This window comes from Myotis yumanensis, unplaced genomic scaffold (genome assembly GCF_028538775.1).
Source record: "Myotis yumanensis isolate MYYU_CA2020_CCGP unplaced genomic scaffold, mMyoYum1.0.hap1 SCAF_7, whole genome shotgun sequence".
Classification (NCBI taxonomy): domain Eukaryota; kingdom Metazoa; phylum Chordata; class Mammalia; order Chiroptera; family Vespertilionidae; genus Myotis; species Myotis yumanensis.
The window spans coordinates 59,855,852-59,872,487 of NW_027223758.1; the positions used below are offsets into that span (position 1 = coordinate 59,855,852).

Sequence of the window (16,636 nt, forward strand, 5' to 3'; positions counted from 1 at the left end):
ACAATTCAGTGAGAATAATTTTATTTTGCTGGTAGTATATTTATAATTGTGATATTGTTATCTATAATAAAAAAATATTTATACCCATCCTGGCTCAGAACTCCTAAAATTCTTGAATTTCCTGTGTTGAGAATAATAAGTGTCTTTTGTATGTTAATGAGATGATGATTTTTGGAAAGCTCTTAAGGATGAGGGCGGGTTGCCAGTGGAGCCAACCATGTAATTACCGGGTTGGAAACTTCAGTCCCACCCTAGAGCACTGGGGAGGGGAGAGGGGCTGGACACAGTTCAATCTCCAGTGGACAATAATTTAATCAATCATACCTATGTAATAAAGGATCCATAAAAACTCAGGAGGACAGGGTTGGAACACTTCTGGGTTAGTACATCGGAATGTATCCATGTGCTACCATGCTGGGACATGAGGACAGAACATCACCCTGTATATTACTTCATAACTAGTTTCCTGAATTCTATGTGCTGCTCAAGCACCTTAATTGAACTCAAGGTGGGGGTCATGGAAACCTATGATGTATAGTCAGTTTTTTACAAGCAGAGCTAACAACTTGAACTTTTGACTGACATCTGAAGTGGGGACAGTCTTGTGGGACTAAGCCCTTCACCTATGGAGTTTGATGCTATCTTCAGGTAGACAGTGTCAGAATGGACTGAATTGTAGGACATCCTATTGGTGTCAGAGAATTGCTTGGTGTGAGGAAAAACCCCACATATGGAATTGGGTACAAATTTGCAGTGATATATTCAGGATTTTTTAATAAAAGAACAGCATAGTTCTTAGTTTAATGGGGCTTATAGGATCTACTTATCCTAAGCTTAAGTCAATAATTCTAAATGTTTTGAACTGTCCTAAATGTTATTCAATATTTGCTCAGAGATCAGCAACCCTTCATGGATAGTGTGATTATAACAAGTACCTAGGAAAAGGCCATACTGGTTGTGTAAGTTCTAGAAAATAAAGTCAACTCCCAATTTTCTGGATCAATGAAGAGAAACGGTGGCATGGGAAGCAAACGTTCCTGCACTCTTCACCCAGCCCTGCTATTTACTGAGGGGCCACTGTGTCTCTAATAACCAAAAGCAGCCATTAAGGCACTTAATGTCACAAGCCTGCAAGTCCCAGAGGTAAAGTAACTTGCACAAAGGCATGGAGTCAGTCAGCGCAGAACAGAATTTAAATCCAAGTTTTTCTAACTCCAAAGTCGATCATATCCAAGCTTGGTTAATTTCCAAAGCAAGAGCTACTGGCCATCCACTGCCCAATGGAGTAGGTAATCTGTGGGAGTATAACTAACAATAAAGGAAAAGAAATGAGCTCTATTTAAAGAAATTTAACATCAAATGTGACTGGGATTACAGTTTCCCAATGATATGACTAAAAAGATTGCCCCCCAAAATCAAGTAGATGACCAAGTTAAGCATGGCTTTTTTGCTTTTGATGTTTGTATATCTTTTTAAAAATAGATTTTTATTGATTTCAGAGAGGAAGGGAGAAGGATAGAGAGATAGAAACATCAATGATGAGAGAGAATCTGATCGGCTGCTTCCTACATGCCCCCTACTGGGGATTGAGCTTGCAACCCAGGCATGTGCCCTTGACTGGAATCTATCCTGGGAACCTTTAGTCCACAGGCAGAAGCTCTATCCACAGAGCCAAACCAGCTGGGGCATCTACACTAATAAAAGAGAAACATGCAAATTGGTGTCACTCCGCTATGCCCACCAGCCAACCAGATCAACTATGCTAATTTACCCAACAAAGATGGTGGTTAATTTGCATACTCAGGTGAGGAGTGAAGACTGAAGTCTGAAGACTGAAGACTGAAGACTGAAGACTTGAGACTTGAGACTGAAGACTGAATCCAAGCCTTGCTGCGGCCGGACCAAAGGCCTGGGTCCAGGGTGCTGGAGGAAAACCAGTGCCAGCAGCCAGGGGAAGGAAGCCTATTGTGCGAATCTTCGTGCAATGGGCTTCTAGTTTTTATATATTTGTAAAGACACTCATGTAATGTAAAGCATGACAGAAAGATCTTAACAACTTAATAGTGCTACATCTTAAGTATTTAATTCAGATTCTAAGTGTAGAAAAAGTCCACCATGAAGGGCTATACATTAGAGAAACAAATTATGCCTTCATGGTACAAGAAAAGGAAAGTTTCTTCTGGCAGAGGAATACAGGGCAACTGCAGGTGAGCATCTGTGGCTGAGAATGGCAGCTAGGGGGTAATTGTCATCACCTGGCCATACAAACTGATGCTCTTCCCAGATGAATGAGAACATTCAAATTTTCATGCTCAAAAGGCTTTCATGATCACCAGTTACTGTTTTGAGAACTTCTATATTAGGCCTTAGTGACTGAATATTATAAATTATTGAATATTATAATTATGGAGAAAATGAGGTATGATTTCGGTTTTGCACAGTCTATTATAAGAAATGACAAAAACAGGAACTTGTTACAACAGTCAATGCTAGACTTTCAAACTTGGTTTTGTTGTAGTACCTAGACTAACCATTTTTTTCTACTTTCCAGTGGGAAAATTTTTCAGTAACAAATAAATTTTGGAGCAGAACTCTATTTATGTGTGTGGTTTTGTGTATTTTTGCACAAATGGTATATATTGAACCATATTATGTCTTGAAGTCTAGGTATTTAAACATTAATAAGACTACTGATGAACATATGAATAGTTATAAACCATAGGGTTAACTGAATAACCTATAATAAGCCATATTAATAATGATTAATCTAAACAAATTTATAACAAAAAAGCAAGTACATGACCAACTGAAGACAGCCAATTACAAGTTATCTTCCCCCCAAATTATAGGGATTCCAATCCCCTGAGTGTGAGTACTCAAAACAGAAATCTTGTAGTATTGCTAACACATGAAACTTCAGAAAAAAACTGAAGTAAAATATTTTGGAAACTCCACTCAGATACTAATTTTAGCACACTTTTGAATGTTGTAATCCTTAATATTTTACAGTTGTATATAAAAATGAAAATCTATAAAATGTTATGCAATTTGCTGAAAGCAGCTAGCATTAATTGAGCACACTATGGGTCAGGTAGTCTTTAAGATGTTATGCATATATTTACCCTATTTCATTATTATAAATACTAGAGGCCCGGTGCACAAAATTTGTGCACTGGAGGGGGGGGGGTCCTTCAGTGTGAGAGGGCGCAGGCTAGGCCAAGGGACCCCACCGGTGCAGGATCAGGGATGGGGAGGGATGTGGGAGGTTGGCCAGCCGGGGAGGGACCACAGGAGAACTCCAGGGCATGTCCAGCCCATCTTGTTCAGTCCCGATCAGCCAAACCCCAGCAGCAAGCTAACCTACCAGTTGGAGCATCTGCCCCCTGGTGGTCAGTGCACGTCATAGCCATTGATTGAGTGGCCTTAGCATGTCATTAGCATATTATTCTTTGATTGGTTGAAAGGAGGACTGGACACTTAGCATATTAGACTTTTATTACATAGGATATGAAATAGACATACTAATATCACCTTCATTTTATAGGTGAGGCACACGCTCAGCAAGCAGTAAAACTAACATTCAAACCCAAGCATTCAGACTCCACACTTCACACTTTTAATGACTAGGCTATGTTGCCTCCAGAACTTGAATTTTTAGATCCATTCTAGGCTATTCAGGATGATCTGTGCAACTCATCCATACACTCATTTCTAACTATGATAAGGGTGCAAATAGTGCAATGGTGTTGGAAGGGAGGAGTGCAGGTCAAAGATGGATTCTAGAGAAATTAAAAAAGAGTATCAGCAAGAAGTAATGACTGGTTGTATGTGTGGGGTGATGAAGGGGTAAGGATGGGGCAGAGACCAGAATGACTTTGAATAAGAAGTAGGAGATTTGGAAGCAAGTAGGAACAAAAACAGAAAAACAAGTTTTTGGTTTGGGATGATATTCACGTTTGAGATAAGCATCCATAGGCTTCAGGATACTTATGAGACATTCAGGTCAAGAAGTCCATTAAGCAACTTGGCAAAGGAACAAGCAATGAGTAAAGAGAGCTGCCCCTATACCTGAAATGCTGATCCATCTCTACCTCTGTTGAAATCATTCCTACTTAAGAAAGTTACTGGGATGAGAGACTGAGGTGTGCATGTGGGTATGGGGGAGGGGGATAACATAAAGTGAGACCATTTCCCCAGCATGCTGGGGTATGAAATCTGGGAAAATACAAAGCAGGGAAAAAAGAAACCACAAAGCACAAATGCTTATACTCTTCTCCCAGCATGGTACTGAGCATGACTCCCTGCGTTACACTCTGTGTACAGACCCTGTGCTTGACAAAGCACTGCAACTTACATAAGGACCTGTACCGTATTGGCTTTGTGGCTTTGGAAGAACCTAGCAAATGTAAAAATGCTTGCCATATTTTCATGGACTCTTCTCATTTCTACAAGAAGTTAAGGAATTCTTTAAAAAATGTAGTCTTTTTGGAATTAAGGTTCAAGCATCATTGGGTTGGCTCAATGTAAGATATCCTCATTAACAGAAAAACTTGCTAGCTTCATCCCAAGAAGCCAAAAGGAGAGCAACAGAAGCAGTGAGCAAACAAAACACACAGCAATGCAGCTGCTGGCACATGGGCCTAAAACTAGTTGTTAGTCACGGCAGCCTATTCTGATTAGAAGAATCATTCAGAAAAAAGATTAAGATATTTTGGTTTAAGGTTCATTAGAATTTAGAGTGGTTAATTTCCTCCGTAACTTTAAGTAGCCTGAAAGACAGAAATAGTAAACATAGCAATAAAAGAGAGGTTGTATAAAATTTTTACAACTATTTTTAATTGCAGAAATTTAAAATATTTGTTTTTTCTAAAACATTTTAAAATCTATTCTATAAATGAAATTAAGATGGAATTTTTAAAAAACAAAACATACTTCAGTTAAAAGCAATGGTCAAAATTAGATGGATTTAAGCCTGGCTCTGTTTTCCAAACTAAAATATAAAAAATGAAGATACTTTTATTTATTTATTTATCCAATACATATATATATTTTTTTTATTCAGAGAGGAAAAGAGAGAGAGAGAGATAGAAACATCAATGATGAGAGAATCATTGATTGGCTGCCTCCTGCACATCCCATACTGGGGATTGAGCCTGCAACCTGGGAATGTACCCTGACAGGGAATTGAACAATGACCTCCTGGTTTATAGGTCGATACTCAACCACTGAGCCAAGCCGGCTGGGCTGAAGATTTTTTAGATAATACCATCAAAAGAATTTCTTAATGATTATAACTTTTCATTTATATGAAGCATGAAGCTTAATTGCCAGTAAATGGCTTTCAGTGTATCTCTAGTGATGATTAATCAATTCACCTATCTATATTTAGCTTTCAAGTATTTATAATGACATGGAAAAAAACAGCAGTAAGGTAGGAATTCAGACTAAGTATTTTAAAAGCAATAACAAAGACAAAATACTCACGATATGGCACTTCTAGTGGATGCCCTGTTATGTCACACCATCCAATTGGGTGAATGTCAGGGCTGTCTATATCCATCCAATAGTCGTATTTGTGGTCCCAGCCATCAAAATGGACCTGTTGAATAATTAGTATTTAGTAATTAATTTCACTATCCCCAATATCAAAATACTGGAAAAAAGATAACCAATTGAGAACGAAATTTTATTAAATACACATTAGAGCTGAAACTGTATTTAAAATGTACTATAAAATAGCCTTCTGCTCTAGCAACCAAAGGCTATTGAGCCTCCCCACCCCCCAAGAATTTAAAGAAATTGGTAAACAAAAAATCTATCAGGAATGATTAGAACTTGAAGAAATAAGATCCATTTTACCAACTAAGAAATATTGTAAGCATATTATCTGTGCTGGTAGCCACTGAAAGAACCATGTTAACATCATCAATAAGAGTCACCACCTGACATCAGTAACAAGCCATATGCAGACGGGAGGTGAATAGATTAGAATAAAAGGAAGCAATGCATTTCAAAATCCTAAAAAAATGGAACAATGGAGGCAAAGAGAGCTGATAAAATGTGCTACTGAGGTAGAAGGATTGGTAGCTATCTAATAGCTATTATAAAACAATGTGTAAGCTTTCAGAAAACGCGAGGAAGAAATTGGGTCCAGGTCCACCAATTTTTTTGGTTATCCATGTATGCATCTTACCTATAAAATACACATGATGCATACACATGCACACATACACACACACACATACACACACACACACACACACACACCCATGACACATACATACAAGTCTAAGAATAAGATTAAAATAAAGTCCAATTTGTGAAACAAAAAATCAAAACGTATTTTCTTTTCACTTTTATTTTTATTTTTTAAAATATATCTTATTGATTTTTTTACAGAGAGAAAGGGAGGGTGATAGAGAGTTAGAAACATCGATCAGCTGCCTCCTGCACACTCCCTACTGGGGATGTGCCCGCAACCAAGGTACATGCCTGTGACTGGAATCAAACCTGGGACCCTTCAGTCCGCAGGCCGACACTCCATCCACTGAGCCAAACCGGCTAGGGCTCTTTTCACTTAAAAAAAAAACCAAACTTTATTGTTGAGATTATTACAGATGTTCCTCTTTGTTTCTCCCATAGCTCCCCTCCACCCGGTTCTCACCCCACCCCAGGCCCTCACCACCCTATTGTCTGTGTCCACAGGTAATGCATACATGCATATAAGATCTTTGTCTAATCTCTTCTTGCACCCCCCACACCCGCTTCCCTCTGATAATCATCAGTCTGTTCCATTTCCATGGCCCTGATTCTATTATATTCAGCAGTTTATTCTGTTCATCTGATATTTTATTCATTTGATTTTCAGATTCACTTTTTGATAGATATGTATTTGTTGTCACTTTATTGTTCATATTTTTTATCTTTACCCTTTTCTTCTTCCTCTTCTTAAAGAATACCCTTCAGCATTTCATATAATACTGGTTTGGTGGTGATGAACTCCTTTAGCTTTTTCTTGTCTGTGAAGCTCTTTATCTGATCTTCAATTCTACATGATAGCTTTGCTGGGTAGAGTATTCTTGGTTATAGGTTCTTGCTATTCATCACTTTGAATGTTTCTTGCCACTCCCTTCTGGCCTGCATAGTTTCTGTTGAGAAATCAGCTGACAGTCATATGGGCACTCCCCTGTAGGTAACTAACTTCTTTTGCTGCTTTTAAGATTCTCCCTTTGTCTTTTGCTCTTGGCATTTTAATTATGATGTTTCTTGGTGTGGTCCTCTTTGGATTCCTCTTGTTTGGGGTTATCTGTGCTTCTTGGACTTGTAAACCTATTTATTTCACCAGATAGGGGAAGTTTTCTGTCATTATTTCTTCCAATAGGTTTTCAGTATCTTGCTTTCTCTCTTCTTCTGGTACCCCCATAATTCCGATGTTGGTACGCTTGAAGTGTTCCCAGAGGCTCTTTACACTATCTTCATATTTTTGGATTCTTTTTTCTTCTGATTGGTTGTTTTTTGCTTCCTCACATTTCAAATTGATTTGATTTTTGGGATCCTCTAATCCCTGTATATTATTATTTATTTCAGTCAGTGTATGCTTAATATCTAACTGGTCCTTTTCCATTTTTTTGCCATTCTCACTAAGATCCTTGAAAGTCTCACTAAGTTCCTCAGAGTTTTCTAGAAGATTCTTGAGTAACCTTATAACTGTGGTTTTGAACTCTATATCCAGTAATTTTCTTTCTTCCATTTCTTTCACTTGTGACATGTTTCTTTGTCTCCGCATTTTGGCTGCTTCCCTGTGTTTGTTTCTATCCATTGGGTAGCTGCTAAGTCTCCTTGAGTTGATAGAGTGGCCTTGTGTAGTAGGTGTCCTATAACAGCAGTTATCAACCTGTGGATCATGACCCCTTTGGCAGTCAAACGATCCTTTCACAGGGGTCGCCTAAGACCATCCTGCATATCAGATATTTACATTACGATTCATAACAGTAGCAACATTACAGTTATGAAGTAGCAATGAAAATAATTTTATGGTTGGGTCACAACATGAGGAACTGTATTTAAAGGGCCAGAAGGTTGAGAACCACTGTCCTATAAGGCCCAGTGGCTCAGCCTCCCCAATCACATGAGGTGGACACTCTTGGTGCACCCCTTTGTGGGCTGTATGCACAGTGTTGTTGTAGATAAGCCTTGATTGCTGTTGGTGTCACTGAGAGGAACTGACCTCCAGGCCCATTGGCTGTGGGGACCAGCTGCAACTATAGTGGGAGAGCTTCTATGCAGGAGACACCCCTATGAAGCAGGACTTGTTTCAGTGGGGCTTTGGTGCTCATTGAATCTTCCCCTTGAATGTGTTGCTTATGGGTGTGAAGAGTTGTAATCTGGTATGGTCTCACACTGGCCACTGGTACACTGGCTCTTGGGTCTCCAGGGAGATGCAAAGTCAGCCACTGCCTGGGCCCACCCAGCAGGAGCTCCAGAGAGATCTGCAGATTCCTCCTCTTTGTATGGGGTTTGGAAGTGCCCAGATGAGGCCCACCTGTGAAGCAAGGCGGGCTGGTGCTGGCGCTGGTTTTTTGGGGCCTTTTATTGATAGGTTTGCAGCTCCCTGACCTAGCTTCAGTTTGTTTAACAGAGTTTTCTCCTGAGAAAGAACAGACCATTCTATGCAAAAGCCTCTGTGCACAGCGTGGGTGGGGTTGTAAATTGGGTAGGGTGGAGCAAACAGAAATGGCTGCCAGTCAGCCCTGAACCTAGGAGGTCCCAGCACAGGAACAATGACCACTGCAAGCACCTTTGTCTGGAAGAAAGCCACCTCCGAGTTCCTGCCCTGATACCAAATAGTCCAGTTTCTCACTGTATGTGTCTGGGTCCCACAGAGCCTTGCCCAGCACTGGAGCTCAGAGGAAGTGGGAGCTTGTAAATTCAGTTTGTGGTGCAGGCTTTTTAATAGGAGCAGCTGGGTCTCTAGCAGCCTGTGTGTCACTCAGCCCCAATCAGCACTGGTTTTTACAGTCTATAGTCCTTACGGCTGGGCCCATAGGGACTTCTTTCCTCAGCTCTGGGACCCTGGGCTGGGCATCTAGTGTGGGGCGGGGACTCCTTGCTCCTCCAGGCGGCCTCCACCGAGGTGATCTCCCTTCCGATTAAAAAAGCGGCACACCAGGGTGCCGGGCCAGCCCATTCTGTGCCTCTGCACCTCCAACCAGTTTCAATGCGCTTTCTTCTTTACCACTCTAGATGCAGTACTTCCACTCAGCCAGCTTTCCCGTGGTTCTGGGTGATAGTTGTTTTGTATTTTAGTTGTAATTTTTATGTGGTTGTGGGAGGCAGCAAGTATAGGCGGTTACCTATGCCGCCATCTTGGTTCTCTCAATACTTATTTTTGAAACATTAAATTCTATGTTCTAGAACAGTGGTTCTCAACCTAATGCTGCGACCCTTTAATACAGTTCCTCATGTTGTGGTGATCCCCAATTTCATTGTTACAAATTGAACATAATTAAAGCATAGTGATTAATCACAAAAACAATATGTAATTATATATGTGTTTTCCGATGGTCTTAGGCGACCCCTGTGAAAGGGTCATTCGACCCCCAAAGAGGTCGCGACCCACAGGTTGAGAACCGCTGTTCTAGAAAATTCATATTAGATTAAAAATTCATTTGTGCAAACAAAAAATAAGAATGACAATATTGCATTATTTTATCTCTATTTTCATATATTCTCTCTTTGACTATCAACTAAATGGAGAAGATATCTTTTTCAATGGGAAAAAAATGGAAAAATTTTTAAAAATCACACTTTGAATAAAAAGAAAGAGATTCCTATCATTATACTAAACCAACTATTTATTATGCAGGGCACAAGACCAAAAAAAAAAAGAAAAAAGTTGTGTGTATTAAGTCCCAAATGAGTCCCAATATTTTTCTCAAGATCCCTCTTTCTAAGCAAGTGGTTCTCAAAGTGTGGTTCCCAGACCAGCAGCATCAGTGTCATCTGGGCACGTGTTAGAAATGCAAATTTTTGGGTCCCAACTCAATCCTATTGAACCAGAAATTCTAAAAGTGGGACCTAACAATCTGTATGTTAACAAGTCCTCCAGATGAATATGATATATGCTAAAGTTTGAGAACCAGTGATCTTAGAAATAACTTTCAAAGACTATTTCTTCCAGATTTAGGCTTCTGGACATGACAGAGTGCTGTTTCATAGCAATAGCTATAAAACTAGACAAAATATATGAAGTGATTGTTTTTAGACACTGGACAATAGGCAGCACAAATGCAATCCCTAAGTACACAGAGATGAGTCCAGAATATCAGCGTGGAGACAATTTCCTGATAACTGCACAGGGAGGAGAAACATAAACAAAGCACTTAGGTTGTGCTGAAGAGACAAAGATTGAAGCTCAGAGCTGATGAAGCACCTGGAAATTGGAGGAAAATGTATAGAGAAGCTAGAGCTACTATCTAGAAATCTATGGAAGTTATTCATAAGACCCTGGTCAAAGGCTGGACTACACATGTGCAAGGAAAGACATGGTGAAGCCAGGCAGAGAGCAGTTAATGCAGAGCTGAGACTAGAGGTCACATATTCCTGGGAGAATAGAGAGACCATAGTGTAAAGATCTCAAGAATCCCCTGATAATTTGTGACACCAAAAAGTTCATATTTTTGGAATAAGAACCATGCCATTGTAAGAGCTACTGTAGACGAGCCCTAAAAAGGCTAAAATCAAGCTTCAAAAATATTAAGAATGCGCCGAAACCGGTTTGGCTCGATGGATAGAGCGTCGGCCTGCGGACTGGAGAGTCCCGGGTTCGATTCCAGTCAAGGGCATGTGCCTGGGTTGCGGGCACATCCCCAGTGGGAGGTGTGCAGGAGGCAGCTGATCGATGTTTCTCTCTCATCGATGTTACTAACTCTCTATCTCTCTCCCTTCCTCTCTGTAAAAAATCAATAAAATATATTTAAAAAAAATATTAAGAATGCCCAGTAATTAACTGTCTAATAAAACAAATTCTCCCTTTTTAAAGAAAGACAAATACTCCCAACTATGTGTACTATGTCATTCATAATGTCCAATACAGAGCAATAATTTATTAGACATGAAAATCAGCAGGTGAATGTGAGCCATAGTTATTTTTTTCTTTATTGATTAAGGTATTACATATGTGTCCTTATCCCCCATTTCTCCCCCCCCCCCCACATGCCCTCACCCCCCTGTTGTCTGTGTCCATTGGTTAGGCTTATATGCATGCATATAAGTCCTTTGGTTGATCTCTCCCCCTTACCCCCACCCTCCCCTACCTTTCCTCTGAGGTTTGATGGTCTGAATTTTTTTAAATGCAGTCAAATGCATCAACTGTGCTTTATAGCTTGTAGGAATAAAGCATGTGAGCTTCACAAGCAGACCTTCAGGTATCCATATGTGACAGTACAGACTGTCACTTTCAGATGGACCCTTGAGATATGACCTAAAATGCCAGAGTGTAGTATCCTGGTACGGTGTCTAATTCCTTGACTCTTCACAGACTTTGAGAAGTTATGAAAACATAAAGAGATAAGTACCAGTTGAGCTGCATGCTGAGAGGCATCAATTGTCAAAAATGTGATGTACATTTATAGCTTTTAGCTTTTAAAGTTTAAACAAAAAGAAATTTATACAAAATAAAACTTTATAAGCTATAATATTATAAATACCATTCTTTATCTTATACTTAGTGTCCCGGTGCATGGATTCATGCATATTGAAAGGAAATTAATTACAAGAAATATTTTAATATCACTATTCACATCTTGCTAATGAAAAGAAAATAGGATTCTACTGATTCTCCTATCTATCTACTCTAAGACTTCTGTGAGGATCAAATGAGATGAAGCATGGGAAAGTGTTTCACAAACATTTGGTTAAGTGTAAAATGTTTTCAACTGGCAATAAAGCAAGTCAGGTTCCTGGGCTGAAGAAACCTCAAGGAAGCTAGTTGCTAGGGACAGGAAGCCAGGCGTTGTTACGTGACGTCATTATCCGGCACCCGCAGCGACCTTTTCCGGGCTGGGCTGAACTGTGGGCCACATTTTGTGCCATGGAGTCTTGCCAGCATTGGCTGTGATTTGGTGGGGTGTCACTCCAGGGTGGTGGCAGGGCTTGTGCCCCACTTGTGGGAAGCCGAGTGTTGGCTTGACAGCGCCAGGTCCGCAGTGCCATTATTTTTAAATGGCCAGTGCATGTCATGGCACCTCCTACATTGAGCATCTGCCCCCTGGTGGTCAGTGTGTGTCATAGCTACAGCTACCAGTCGGATGGAGGGACACAGCCTTTTATGTATATAGACTAGAGGCCCAGTGCACGAATTCGTGAATGGGTGGGGTTGGGCTGGGCCTGTCGGGAGGAGGAGACAGAGGGAGGATGGCTGGCTGGCCTGCCCTGATTGGGGCTGATCAGAGCTTGGCTGGCTAGGGGGAGGGGCCACAGGCAATTGGCCAGTCAGCCCTGCCACCTATTGGGGTTGAGGGAGTGATCAGGGGAGGGCCCCATCCCCTGATCGGGTGGTTTGCTGGCTGCAGTGGGCGTCATAGCGACTGGTCGTTCTGGATTCTGGCTTTTAATATATAGAGATTATGGTATATCCAGTCAATGAAAGGGTTTTTGTGGCCATGAAAGTTACAAATCTTTATAAAGAATATATAAGGGGAAGGGGAAGCAACTCAACACCATTTAACCAGTGGAAAAAGTTTAAAAAGAGGTTAATAAATTCTCATTTATTATTAGTATATTATAGTAAACAAAAATAATCACAAAAATAAAAAATGCAGTCAATAGAAAGAGATCCTGGGATGACCCAGATGTTGTAATCCCCAGACAAGGACTTTGAAGTAGCTATTAAAATATGTTCAAGGACTTAAAAGAAAAAATGGTCTTGATTGAAAAGATAGTGAATTTTAGCAGGAATATGGAAACTATAAAAGAGAAACAAATTAAGTTCTAGAACTGAGAAATAAAAAAGTTTCTATGTGGGCTCAACAAGAGATTGAAGATGGTAGAGAAATAAGTGGGTGAACATAAAAACAGATTCACATAAATTATTAATCTAAAGTGCACACAATGAAAGATTTTAAAAATGAACAGAGCCTCAGGGAATTGGGAGCTAATAGCAAATGGTCTAATATCCATGTATTTGGAGTCCAGAAGGAGAAAAGACAGAAAGATGAAGCAGGAATAGAAGTTAAACAAAAGTCGAAGGAATAATGTCAAAAAATTTCCCTATTTTTCCAATTTACAAGTTTAAGAACAGAAAAACATGTAGAGCGCTGCTCATATAAAAATGAACTTATGAATTCAATTGTCTTCATAATAAAAAACTTGTTTTCTTCAAATGAGCATTAATGAAAAAGGAAAAGCAAGCCACAGACATTTATAATGCATTTATCTGACCAAAAACTTGACATAAATATCAATAAATAATGGGCAAAAGACTTATAGAATCTTTGAAAACAGAAGGCTCATAAATGATCAATAAGCACATTTTAAAAATTGTCAACATCATTATTCATCAGAAAAACCACGATAAGATACTACTGTACACCCATTCAAATGAGTTAAGTGACTGACAGCATCAATTATTGGTGAGGCTGTGGAGCTCCAGCAACATTCATACAATGTTGGGAAAGAGGCCATAAAATTACACAACCACTATAGAAAATGTTTCGCTACTTCATTATAAATTTAAATATGTGCTAACTCTGTAACTCCTAGCATTCCACCCCAAAGAGATGGAAATATAAAGCTGTGTAAGCAAGGGTTCCTAGCAGTTTCATTCATAATAGCCAAACCCCCAAAACAACCAAATACCCAACAACAGGTGAACGAATATACATTCACAGACAAGTATAGTATATGCACAAAATGAGTGCTAGTCATCAATTAAAAAGTAGTTTATAGCCTCACAAGCATACATCCAACAGACCATATTGAGCAGAAGAGGCAGACACATAAGAATGTATACTCTATGACTCCATTTATATGAAGTTTAACAATAGGCACAAAAATCAAGCCCATGGCTATTGGGAGGGAGAGGGGAGTAGAACTGACTGCAGAGGAACACAAAGGATGAAAATATTCCAAATCTTAATTGGGGTGGTGGTTCTATAAGTATAGAACCACATGTTTCAAATTTCACACATAAAATCTGTACATTTTCCATTTGTAACATATTTCATCAAAGTTAACTTATTTAAAATATTTCTACATTCAGCTGCTATCATATGGGGCTTTTCTGATCTTGTACTATATTTTATTTATTATGATTTTGCTGCATTCTAGACATAGCCAAACTGCATCATACTACCAGGCAATGAAATATTCGAGTTGTGAAAAGGCAAAACTGACATCCCCTTCTAGAATGATGTTGGTTGCTTTAAAATTACCAATAGAAAAAGTTTATGTAAGTGTGTATAATGAATGGGGTGAAAAAAATAAAATTCTCAAGCTTTAAAATGTCAACCTATCTAATTTCAATATCCTTCTCTTTTGAGTTTGCAGTGCAAGTATTTATGTTTCAAAAGCCAGCAAGCAATCTCTCAGCACAAACTAGACAGGCCACATGATCCATCAAGATTCTTCTTCAAGGAGCAAGGCCGTTCTATTTCAGGTATTGAGCCTGCACCTGGGAATCCTACATAAAACTGATCTAAAACTGAAAAGTAAAATAACACCTTAAACAATTTTTCTTGAAAGCTAATGCAATGCTTTTAGTACTCTATTCCACATTTTCCCTTATGTTCACTAATAAATATTAATCTGTCCTTTCCAAAGCTGTATATATTTGCTTACAATGAAAGATGAGAATTAAAAATGCCCCCTGTAAATCCAACGAGCTGCTCCCCTCCCCCACAAAGGCAGTCTAAACTTGGAATGTATAATGAAAATCTGTACCCAGATACATCTTTATGAAAGATATTTTTCTATCTTTGAATTTTTATGTCTCTGGAGTGAAATCCAATTTTAAGAATTCTAACCAGATGGTCAAATTACTAAAGAAGATTGGCATTTTAAGAATATTTACAGAGTCCCTTTTTAAAGCAAAGAATCATTTTGAAAACCAAATCATATCCAGTGCTGTATTTCATAATATTTATAACTTTTTCACATTTGGGGTTTCAATAAGCCGAGTAAACATATAGATTCTTCTTGCTCAGATTTTGATAAACTGGAACACAAAGGTCAGCAAACAGTCAACTGCTGTCTCAAGTTAGTACCCTTATGTCGGCAGTGATGCTTCCTGAAGGTACTAATATTATATGCATGAGCTATTAATGACTGGGAAAATAACTTGGACATTTAAGAACTAGATCATCATATAAAAAGCCATGGGCACACTGCCTAGTGTAAATCCAAAGCTGTCAATCCTCAGGATTGACTCTTTCTTGTTTTGTCTTATTATTTTCTGCCCAGTACTCACACCAGGAACTTTACTGTGAACTTTGCCACTTTGTCCGAATCATCTTTGCTGCCTCCATGATCCTTAGCACTGTGGCTTACACATTGTTAGATCTAAAAAACCATGGGATTAATAAGATGCATGATGGTAATCATCACGTCTTGCTGTTCTTTGGGGCAATTTGAAAATAAGCAGTTATTTATCTAGAAACACTGGAGCTAAATTTAATGCTCAATAACAACAATTTATTAGCTTATTAGTATGCTTGTTTGCTCCTCCTATATAGTTTTTAAATTTTTAATTTCCATTTTAACAAGGTTAGTGGATGTGCGTATTTTACTGTCACAGGCCTCTAATCTATTTTAAAGGCTTATGGTGAAAGCGTACAAGAATATATGAGGTTAACTTATTTAGAAAGAGGGCTGATTGTACCTGAGCTCTCCAAGCTTTAATTGAATACATTTTCTGTTACCTAAAAGTGGCCTTAAATTTCATTCTAAAAGAATGAACTGAGTCTTTATATGTTGTTCTAATACCACTTACTCATAACCGTTGCTGCTAATAAGACTACAGAAAATCTTACTTCCTATGATGCAGGGCTCTACTGTGGGATGGTGTTGGGGGGAATGCAGGAATAGCACCAAAGCCAGACATCTGTTCCGCTGCAGGTCATGCCTTCACAAAATACCACCATGACCCAAGAGCAAGTGTTGGGTATGGCAGGGGACTCACTTTTATTGTGTGGTTAACATTCCGGGCATAGTTGTAAAATAGATGTATTCTCACTTAATGTCCACAATATGTTGTTTTCATAGATGATGAAAGTAACTTTTGAGGAGGTTTGCTGAGATCACACAGCCAGTAAATGGCAAAATCAGATTTAAACTGAAAACAGTTTACTGAGAAAATGATACAAAAATCTAATTTGTGGGGATATTTGGGACTGTTATATCTAAGAATCTAATATAGCAGAGGTAAATTGCATTTTTAAATATAAAAAGACATTTCCATAATGGAAATAAAATAACATGGAATAACACAGGGCTGCAGTCCAGACTGCCTCTACTTTTGCATATTAAACATTAATTCCACATTGTGCCAATCCATTTACTTGTCTATCCAGGCAAGAATGGAGGAGGAGAAAACATAATGGAAAGAAATTATAACAAAAAAGTGTATATACTTTTAAAT

At 38.9% G+C, this 16,636-nt stretch overlaps 1 protein-coding gene across 1 annotated transcript in view; it reads right to left on the reverse strand.

The window, feature by feature from the left end:
• L3MBTL4 (L3MBTL histone methyl-lysine binding protein 4) overlaps positions 1–16,636 on the reverse strand; it is a 258,313-nt gene that overhangs the window by 137,066 nt on the left and 104,611 nt on the right. The window contains exon 12 of the mRNA XM_070421567.1: positions 5,485–5,599. Coding sequence (XP_070277668.1) covers positions 5,485–5,599 — 115 coding nt within the window. The remainder of the gene's footprint in view (positions 1–5,484; positions 5,600–16,636) is intronic.